At 41.2% G+C, this 11,512-nt stretch overlaps 1 protein-coding gene across 1 annotated transcript; it reads right to left on the reverse strand.

Annotated features, from left to right (window-relative positions):
• Positions 1-1,994: 1,994 nt before the first annotated feature.
• LOC133779706 (uncharacterized) lies at positions 1,995-3,047 on the reverse strand. Its single transcript, XM_062219633.1, has one exon. The coding sequence runs from the start codon at positions 3,045-3,047 to the stop codon at positions 1,995-1,997; it is 1,053 nt and encodes a 350-aa protein (XP_062075617.1).
• Positions 3,048-11,512: the final 8,465 nt, after the last annotated feature.

The following is an 11,512-nucleotide window of genomic DNA, read 5'->3' on the forward strand; positions in this document are numbered from 1 at the left end:
TAGGCCAAGGCCACCTTATGTCGAACTCCATACTTCATGAAGAGTGGTTTGATAACTTTGTTGCAGAAATGTGTTCCTTCATCACTTATTATCACTCTTGGAGTTCCAAAACGATTAAATATAAACTTCTGCAGAAAAGAAGAAACGACCTTGGAATCATTTGTAGTAGTGGCTATCGCTTCGACCCACTTTGAAACGTAATCAACAGCGAGTAAGATAAACAAGTTCCCGAAAGATGGTGGGAAGGGCCCCATGAAGTCAATGCCCCACACATCAAACAATTCCACCTCTAAAATTACATTCATGGGCATCTCGTTTCTTTGCGAGATATTTCCAACTTGTTGACATCTATCACAGGTCTTGACAAAAGTGTAACAATCTTTAAAAATTGAAGGCCAATAAAAACCCGATTGCAAAACTTTCGCTGCTGTACGCGATGGCCCGAAGTGCCCACCGTATGGTGCCGAATGACACTGCTCTACTATTGATTGAGTCTCTTCCATTGGTACACAATGACGAATTATTCAATCCGTACTCATTTTGAACAGGTATGGATTATCAAAGAAGTAGTATTTAGAATCATGAATCAATTTCCTCTTTTGATGTGCATTAAAATCAGGAGGTAGCTTGCCACTAACAAGGTAATTCACGATGTCGGCATACCATGGAAGTTCTGTTGATACAGCCAGTAGTAACTCATCCGGAAATAATTCTTTGATCGAGTCTTTACATTCAGCTTCTTTATTCTCTAATCGTGATAAATGATCTGCCACAAAGTTCTCTTTCCCCTTCTTATCCACAATCTCAATGTCAAACTCTTGAAGTAACAATACCCAACGTATCAATCTTGGCTTGGCCTCCTTCTTTGCAAACAAATAACGCAGTGCTGCATGGTCTGTGTATATAATAACTTTGGAACACAAGAGATATGGTCTGAATTTATCGCATGCAAACACCACCGCTAATAGTTCTTTTTCAGTGGTTGAGTAATTTCGTTGAGCATCATCAAGAGTCTTGCTCACATAATAAATTGCTCGAAAAATCTTCTCTCTTCGCTGCCCCAAGATAGCCCCTACCACATAATCACTAGCATCGCACATAATCTCGAATGCTTGACTCCAATTCGGGACACTCATAATAGGGGCTGACACCAACTTCTCTTTTATCAACTCAAATTCCTTCCTACACTCTTCGTCAAAAACAAAATCAGTATCTTTCTCTAGGAGATTGCATAGTGGCTTGCAGATTTTCGAGAAGTCTTTGATAAACCTCCTGTAAAAACCCGCATGCCCCAAAAAACTTCTTATCCCCTTGACATTTACCGGTGGAGGAAGCTTCTCAATGTTGTCTATCTTGGCTCGATCTACTTCAAGACCTTCCTTCGAAACTCGATGCCCCAACACGATCCCCTCTTGAACCATGAAGTGACATTTCTCCCAATTTAGCACAAGGTTCTTCTCTTCACATCTACAAAGGACCAATGCCAAGTTGTGCAAGCACTGGTCGAATGACGACCCAAAAACAGAAAAGTCGTCCATAAATACCTCCATGATCTCTTCTACCATATCTGAAAAGATGGCCATCATACACCGCTGAAAAGTGGCAGGTGCATTACAAAGTCCGAAAGGCATCCTCCTGTAAGCAAAAGTGCCGTAAGGACATGTGAAAGTTGTCTTTTCTTGATCTTCAGGAGCGATTGCTATTTGATTATAGCCTGAATATCCGTCTAAAAAGTAGTAATGTGTATAGCCAGCCAAACGATCAAGCATCTGATCGATAAATGGAAGTGGGAAATGATCTTTTCTAGTCGCCTTGTTCAACTTCCGGTAATCAATACAAACTCTCCACCCCGTCACTGTTCTTGTCGGAATCAATTCATTGGCTTCATTATTGATCACTGTCATCCCCCCTTTCTTTGGTACAACTTGCACAGGACTAACCCAACTATTATCCGAAATAGCGTAAATGATCCCAGCATTCAATAGCTTCAAGACTTATGCCCTCACTACTTCTTTCATGGTTGGGTTCAATCGCCTTTGATGCTCAATAGAAGGCTTGTAATTTTCTTCAAATAGAATCTTGTGCATACAAACAGTTGGGCTTATTCCCTTCAGATCTGAAATTTCCCATCCTATGGCAGGTTTATATTTCCTCAAAACTCTTAGCAATTTTTCAGTTTCACATTCTGAGAGTTTTGATGAAATGATCAAGGGGCAAGTGAAATTCTCTCCTAGATACTCATAACGCAAATGATCTGGGAGTTGTTTCAAATCTTGCTTTTCCACCCCTTCCTTCTCGACTTCTCCTTCCTTTGCTTGACAAAGAGTTTCTTCCACTTTAATACCACTAGCACGAGGAATAGCACTGAGAGCCATCACACATTCAGCCACTTCGTCACCCACAAACTCACCATTCACCTTCTTCAAATCAACCTGAGTAATACTAGAATTAAGGCAATGTTGTAAAGGATCAGCACATAATTCTTTTCTCATCATCTCTTCTACTACTACCTCAATAGAATCCACACGGTGACATGTGCTTGTGTTGTCATGTTGTTGGAGTGCTTGATAAATGTTGAATTTAACCTCTTCATTGTTAACCCTCAATGTCAAATGACCACCTTGTACATCAATAAGAGCTCTTCCAGTAGCCAAGAATGGACGACCAAGAATAATGGGGATTTCATGGTCCTCCTCCATATCCAAAACCACGAAATCAGCAGGAAAAATAAATTTATCCACCTTAACCAATACGTATTCAATCACTCCCTTAGGATAAGTAAGTGACCGATCTGCCAATTGAAGAGTAATGGTTGTGGGCTTCACCTCTCCTACCCCCAACTTCTTAAAAACTGAAAGTGGCATCAAATTTATACTCGCTCCAAGATCACACAAAGCCTTATCAAAGGACGACCCTCCAATAGTGCATGGTATAGTAAAGCTACCAGGATCTTTCACCTTTTGAGGCAACTTTTTCTGTTGGATGGCGCTGCATTCTTCTGTTAACTTCACAGTTTCAAAGTCTTCTAATCTTCTTTTCTTTGACATAACTTCTTTCATGAATTTCACATAATTAGGCATTTGCTCAAGAGCATCTGCAAATGGAATGTTTATGTGAATTCGTTTAAAGATTTCTAGAAACTTTGCAAACTATTCATCTAATTTCTTCTTCTGAAATCGTTGAGGGTATGGAATGGGAGGTTGATATATTGGAAGGCTATCTTTCTTCATGTCATTCTTGTCACTTCCACTCTGCTTCTTGGCTTTCTCTTCTTTGTCTACCTCTCGTACCACTGGCTCAACTTTCTCACTTGAACTAGCTTGAACACTACCCTCATCAAGCACCTTACCACTTCGCAAAGAAACTGCTTGGCATGATTCCTTTGGATTTACCACAGTGTCACTAGGAAACTTCCCTTCTTATTAGAATTCACCGCATTAGCTAATTGGCCCACTTGAGTCTCAATTTTCTTCATTGAAGCTCCCATGTTAGTCATATGGGTCTCTATATTGTCGAGTCTTGCTTCATTTTTTCAGAACCTCTTGTTAGACTCCATAATAAAAGTGCCCAAAATGTCTTCCAACGATTGCTTTTTCTCTTGTTGCTGTTGAGAATTGAATCCCGGAGGTGGTTGCAACACATTTTTATTATTGGCATAAGAGAAATTTTCATGGTTGCGCAATCCTGGATGATAATAATTAGGCATGATGTTGCTTCTGTAGTTATTGGGGAAGGAGCGGTTTGCCATAAACTGGGCTTGTTCTGGACTCATTTCTTGCCCCTGCATTGCAGCAGCCGCTGCTACACTCTCCATAACCATTGGATTATTTTGCGCTGATAGAGCAGCCATTTGGGTTTGTAGAGCAGCAATTTGGGCATTCAGGGCTGTCATCTGATCAACTTCATATAACCCAGCAACTTTCCTTGGGTCTGACCTTTCATTAGGCCACTGATAACTGTTGGTGGCCATTTCCTCCATCAAAGTGAAGGCTTCATCAGCTGTCTTGGCTAATAGAGCACCCCCTGCAGCAGCATCAACTATTGTTCGTGTTGGAGCATTCAACCCTTGATAAAAAATCTGAACTTGCATCCAATTTTGATAACCATGCTGTGGGCAACATCATAATAATTCCTTAAACCTCTCCCAAGCCTCATAGAATGGTTCTTGATCTAGCTGTCGAAATTTCCCAATATCACTACGTAACTGGGCTGACTTGGAAGGAGGGAAAAACTTAATCAGAAACTTTCTTGCCATCTCATCCCATGTTGTAATTGTTCCAGGCTACAAAGATTGCAACCAACTCCTGGCTCTTTCCCTCATGGAGAAAGGGAAGAGACGCAATCTGATGGCATCATCAGTAATGCCATTCATCTTCACTGTGGCACATACCTCCAAAAATATGGCCAAATGAATGTTAGGGTCTTCAGTAGCTAAATGCCCAAACTGATTTTGCTGCACCATGTTGATTAGGGCAGGTTTCAGTTCAAAGTTGTTGGCAGCAATGGCTGGATTTGCTATTCCAGTGAGATTTTCATTCACAACAGGCATGCAGAAGTCACGCATTGCCCGCTGCGCTGGATTAAGAGGAGCCCCAGCAGCAGCTGGTTGATTGTTATTATTACCATTGCCACCGATGTTGTTCACCCCATTGTTGTCCATATTAAGCTCTTCAGTCCTTTTCTTAGATCTCAACTGACGGAGTGTGTGCTCAATTTTAGGATTTAGAGGCTCAACAAGTGTAGAACTCCTAGTCCTTCGCATATACTGAGAACACAAGAACAATCTATAATGTTAGTAACAAAACAAATAAAAATGTAATTTAAAATCAAGACTTAAAGTTTCAATATTAGTAAAATTAATTTTGATCCCCGGCAACGGCGCCAAAAACTTGATACAGATTTTTCTACCGCAAGTGTATGGTGTATTGCAATATAGTTTTAATTTAAAAGATGTCGAACCCACAGGGATTAAATATTAAATTCACTAATTACTATTACTGTTAAGTCTATAATTTTAATTAGAAAATCCAATAAATAAATCAAACATTAAAATAAAGACTATGAAATAACAAGATAATCAAATCTAATGCTCTTGGAAAGTGATTAAATAAAAGATAAATGTACTAAAGTAATGATTTCACTATTCAATTATGAACATGGTTTCTTTATTATCCTAATTAGTTCTCCTCATTTGTAATTTCTAGAATTCTAATATAATGCATTTATCTCTCTCAAGCATATATGTAATTAATCTCAATTAATCAATATGATATCTCTATTCGCTATTAATTAATCAAGACGTCATTAAGCAATAATTATTCTAAACCAAATTCATAGAGTTCAAGGAATCTCTCAATCTCACAATCACTCTATGTCAAATCTTCTTATGTCCAATCTACGTTTATCTTTCTCAAGCATAAACCCTAGATTTCAATTCACAATAATGATGGCCAAACATTAATATGAGAAAATTAAATCAAGAAGATATGAACAAACGAGAAGAACTTCATAGAAATAATAATAAAAATCACAATTCAATAATCAAAATAGATTCATCTAATACTCTAGCACAAAAAGAGTTTAGTTCTCCATTACAAACATAAACATAATAGCAATGTATTTGTTCATAATTAAAAACTAAAAATGAAAGGAAGAAGAAATAAACTAGATGTAATGGTGATGATCTTGATGATGTCTAGCCTCCTCTTCTTCTCCAAGCCTCTAATCTCTGATCTAATCTCCTCCAAAAACGTCATTAGACCCTAATTAAACTTTTCCTTATATATCCCTTGCAAAAAGACCTCTTTTGCCCTTCAAAAATCTCAATTTACGATTTCCGTACGGCTCCCGGTGCTGCAGCCCCTTAAACAGACGTTGTTGTGCCACAAATGTGCCAAAACGAGCTCTCTGTTTCAGACAGGCGGTGCAGCCCTTAAGGATGGCGGTGCAGCCCTAATTCAGGCCAGAAATAGCGATGCAGCCCCTGAATATGGCGATGCAACCCTATTTCACAAATTTTTTATTTTTCTTCGTTTCACTTCCGTTTTGTACAAATTTCGCGCCACTTTTCCTTGGACCCTACACAAACACAACACAAGCATAAAACCAAACAAAACACCCTAAACACCTACAAATTAGATATAAAATGACACTAATAAGTGAATCTAAAATTCACTTATCATACGCCATGACAGCAGTTACCCTAAGGGCACAGTAGTTGTTGACAACACTTTAAACTTTAGATCTGCCATTTTTGAGGAGTATGAAACCAACCGTAGGACCTGGTCTTCTCTGCTCCAGGGTGCATTTGCCCCTAGATTTAGACAATATGTAGATGAATCCAGCCCTGAGGAAGGACCTGAGCTTGAACCCCTTAGGACCCAAAAATACTAACTGTAGACTCTCCCTCTCCTCCAGTAATCCCAAGGCAGGAGGCGTGCCTATCCCAGCCAAAACACCCGTGCTGGTGATAATAGACTCCTCCCCCTGCCCGGAGGTTAGCATCTTTGTTATCTCTATCCTTGTATATGTTTTTGACAACTTTATATGTGAACTAACTCCTTTTTGCTCTTTTCAAGCGGAGAGATGGAACAACCTAGAGCCTTTGACCTCCGAACTGCCTTCTAGGTCAAGAAGGCCGGCTCGGGCCCCGTTGTGAAGAGGCCTAGGATTACGAAGAAGACCCCTCTTGTAGCAGGGAACACCTCAAAATCCCCTGCTAAGGGGAAAGGCACGAGCTCAACAGCGCTGGTGTCTTCTGTTACCGATAGGAGGGTTCTTCCACCTCACCCCCCGCCCCGATTCGCGCCTCCCCAAGCCCAAGTGATACAATGTGATCCTCCAGTCCCCACCGTCCCAGCCGAGATCGTTCGAACGGTGGGGCATTTACGAGACGGTGAGCCATATGGTGGGGCACGCTTATAAGGTCAGCTCAAGGGATCTGAGGACCATCGAGGAACGGAGCCCAGAGAACGTCATGGAATCAGCTATGGGAATGAACCTCACTGTATGTTATCCTTCCTTGGTTACATATATATTTTTTATTATGTCCAAGGATAAATCTGACTTTTTTTATTATTTTACAGTCTGCCTTAGCTCAATATCGCAGTATAGCCCGTGCTAGGGCTAGAAATGATGAGCTCCAGGCCAAAATAAGCGCCGCCAACACTGCCCTAACAGCCGGTCAAGAAGCCTGATAGGTCACCAAAACTTCTTTGGCAGCTGCTCAGAAGAATGAACATGATGCCAAGGCTGCTCTTTCCTTGTCCCAAGAAAGCAAGCAGGCTGCAAAGATTGCCTTGATTGTCCTCTAAGATCAACTTGCACAACTCTAGACCAAGGTTGATGAGGCCAAAGCAAAACTGCTCAAGGCTGAGGCCATAGTCAAAGAAGAAAAGGTGGCCTCACTGTCATCCATGGAAGAGATGCTATACCTGTGACGCCCCACATCACTATGGCTGCTTTCTGGAATGACGACTGGCCCTACAAACCAAGACAAGTCTTTCCAGTGTGCTTTGTCCTTACTCACACACTTCCTGGGAAAACTTCCCAGGAGGTCACCCATCCCTAGATTACTCCAGGCCAAGCACGCTTAACCATGGAGTTCTCAAGTGATGGGCTACTGAAAAGAAGATGCACCTTCCTGATATAGGTAGTACCCATCAATCCATTTAAGCCCTCTTCAACTGTGTAGTCCCATACCTACACAGTCTTAGAATCATTACACTTGACCTTCCCCAGGAGGTGTGGGATTGCACAGCTTACCCGATCTTTCCCCTTACGGATCATGGGATTCTGACTGTCACAATCACCCCCCTTACGGGGCCGACGTCCCCGTCGGCCACACTTCCAGCTGGGTCAAGGCTTTGATACCATTATGTGACACCCCACATCACTATGGTTGCTTTCTGGAATGACGACTGGCCCTACAAACCAAGACAAGTCTTTCCAGTGTGCTTTGTCCTTACTCACACACTTCCTGGGAAAACTTCCCAGGAGGTCACCCATCCCTAGATTACTCCAGGCCAAGTACGCTTAACCATGGAGTTCTCAAGTGATGGGCTACCGAAAAGAAGATGCACCTTCCTGATATAGGTAGTACCCATCAATCCATTTAAGCCCTCTTCAACTGTGTAGTCCCATACCTACACAGTCTTAGAATCATTACACTTGACCTTCCCCAGGAGGTGTGGGATTGCACAGCTTACCCGATCTTTCCCCTTACGGATCACGGGATTCTGACTGTCACAATACCAGTACTGGGCCTTTAACCTGGATGGGAACTTCTCTTTCATGGAAACCGGGCTGTGCGATCCGCTCCTTGCAAAATTCAAGGCTCGACTTTTGCAAGAACCATCAGAGATTGGGGATGCTTCCGCAGCAGCCGAGGGGGATGGCGAGGAGGTTACATCTTTGGAGCGACCTGGTGGAGCTTAGTGACACCTCTTTTTTTGTGTCTGTTTGTAATTTCTTAGCATTTTTTTTATTAAACAATTGCCTTCGGGCTCACTTTGAGGTTTTTCTCCTCGGGAATATTTTTGTTGATATATATCTAAATTTTATCTATTTATCATATATTTATTGTCTCTCATGTTTATGACTCCTTAGACTTATACATTCAAGATTTTAGGAATCGATTTTTAGATCGAGATAGATATTTTGAGCTCAGTTATATCCAAGTTTTGTGTGTTGATTTGTATAATACCTGTTAAGAATCAGGCCTTGAACCTGGTTATATCCAGGGTTTTTAATAATTTAACTTAGTCCGTGTTAGGTTTATTGATAACTCGAGCTTTAAAAGGCCCTTGATATTAAACAATTTTCCCAACTTTCCAAGTAATTTAAACTTAGTTCGTCTTAGGTTTATTGATAACTCGAGCTTTTAAAAAAGCCCTTGATGTTAAACAATTTTCCCAACCTTCCAAGTTTTTGACCTAGTCATATCCAGGGTTTTAAATGATTAAACTTAGTTTGTGCTAGGTTTATTGACAACTCGAGCTCTTAAAAAAGTCATCGAGTAATCAATTTCCAAGTTTCTAAGTTTTGAACCTGGTTGTATCCAGGGTTTTTAAATGATTAAACTTATCAAGCGATCTTAATCTGGCCAACCTCGGGTTATATGCCCCCCAAGTAACCAGAATGTAGAAACTTTCTTGGTTGCTTTTACAAACATTAATAAATGAGCTAATACAACCTTAATAAGAAATTATTTAATAATCCATCTATTATTTAATCAAATAGCTTTTATAAATAAGCCTTACATGGATGATGGTACTACTGATAATACTTTTTCAAATGTAAGGCATTCCAGGTTCGTGGGACTACTTCCCCATTCATCCGAGCTATCTTGAAAGTTTCTTCTCGTAAAACCTCAACGACCTGATATGGTCCCTCCCAATTCAGGCCTAACACACCATCCTTGGGATCTTTATTTGCAAGAAACACCCTTCGGAGAACTAGGTTGCCCAATCCAAACCTTTGCGTCTTAACTTTAGAATTAAAGTAACGAGTGGTTTTTTGTTGATAATAGGCGAGCTGTAATTGCGATTCCTCTTGTTTCTCTTCAATCTGGTCAAGAGATGCGTTAAGTATTTTATCTCTCTGTTCCTAGCTTAATGTCCTTTGCCTGTGAGTGGCTACCATGGCTTCAACTGGAAAGACGACCTCACTTCCAAAAGTTAGGGAAAAAGGAGTATGTCTCGTGGAGGTTCTGTGAGAAGTCTGGTATGCCCAAAGTACTTTTGGGAGTTGTTCAGGTCATAATCCTTTGGCCTCATCTAACCTCTTCTTCCGGCTCGCCTTTAGGGTTTTGTTTACATCCTCGACCTGTCCATTGGCCTGTGGATATGATACTAAGGAGAAACTCTTAATAATGCCATATTTTTCACAAAAGTTAGTGAAGAGATCACTGTTGAACTGTGTCCCATTGTCTGACAAGATCTTTTTAGGAAGCCCAAACCGACATATAATATTCTTCACCACAAAGTCTAAGACTCTCTTTGAAGTGATGGTTGCCAGAGGTTCAGCTTCTACCCACTTCGTAAAATAGTCGATTGCCACCACCGCGTAATGAACTCCTCCATTTCCCATAGGTAGGGACCCTATTAGGTCAATTCCCCATACTGCACATGGCCATGGGGATGAGATCATTGTTAGCTCGACTTGAGCAACTCGGGCAACTATGGCCAAACCCTGGCATTTGTCACATTTCTGAACATACGAGATCGAGTCTTTTGTTAAAGTGGGCCAAAAATAGCCTTGCCTCATTATTTTTAGTGCTAGGTTTTTCCCTCCATAATGATCTCCACAAAAGCCTTCGTGCACTTCTTGCAATATGTTTTTAGCATCCTCGGGCAGAACACATTGTAGGAAAGGCAATGAATGAGCATGTCGGTACAATGTCCCATCCACTATCACATACCTCAGAGCTTGATATAGTATTTTTCTTGCATCCTTTCTATCCTCAGGTAGCTTTCCTATTTTGAGGTGTTCCATTATGTGAGTCATCCAGGTCGGTATTGTGTCGATGATCTCAAACTCTACCATTTCTTCAATCTTGCTTGGACTCTCCAAGAACTCCACTGGCACTACGTTCAAGGTCTTAGCTTCTTTGGTGGTGGCAAGCCTTGCCAAAGCACCAACATTAGAGTTCTGCTCGCAGGGTATCTGTTCAATAGTACTGTACTCGAATTCGGACAGCTCTCCCTTCACCTTAGCTAGGTAGGCTGCCATCTTGGTACCTAGAGCTTGATATTCTCCCAATACCTGATTAACCGCGAGTTGAGAATCGCTATAGCATTGAACGACCTTCGCTTTGAGCTCCCTTGCCACTATCAGTCCAGCTAGTAAGGCCTCATATTCAGCTTCACTGTTGGATGCTTCGAATCCGAATCTCAGAGTTGTATGGACTCAATGTCCTTCTAGGGAGATTAGTATGATCCAAGCTCCCGATATGTTCTCATTTGATGATCCATCTACAAATATTTTCCACAGCTCCTGCACCGGTTCCTTCAAAAGCTCCTCTTGAAATCTGGTGCATTCAGCCACAAAATCAGCAAGGGCCTAACTTTTGATTGAGTTCTGTGGCATGTATAGTATCTCGAAGTGGCTAAGTTCAATAGCCCATTTTAACAGATGTCCCAACGTTTCAGGTTTTTGCAACACCTGCCTTAAAAGTTGGTCGGTCATGACGTTGATTGAATGAGATTGAAAATATGGCTGGAGCTTCCCGGAAGCTAATATCAGATAGAATGCCAGCTTCTCTATCGGTGGTATCATGATTCAGCTCCGAGAAGTCTCTTGCTTATATAATATACTGGTTTTTGAGCACAGTCTTCTTCTCGGACTAACACGGCACTGACTGCATTTTCTGTCACAACCAAATAAAGGAACAGAGGTTCTCCAGACATAGGCTTAGATAACACTGGGGGCTCGGCTAGGGGCATTTTTAGGTCAAGTAATGCTTGTTCGCACTCCTCATTCCATTCAAATTTCTTGTTTCCCCTGAGCAAGT

Source organism: Humulus lupulus, chromosome 5 (assembly GCF_963169125.1).
Source record: "Humulus lupulus chromosome 5, drHumLupu1.1, whole genome shotgun sequence".
NCBI classification, from domain to species: domain Eukaryota; kingdom Viridiplantae; phylum Streptophyta; class Magnoliopsida; order Rosales; family Cannabaceae; genus Humulus; species Humulus lupulus.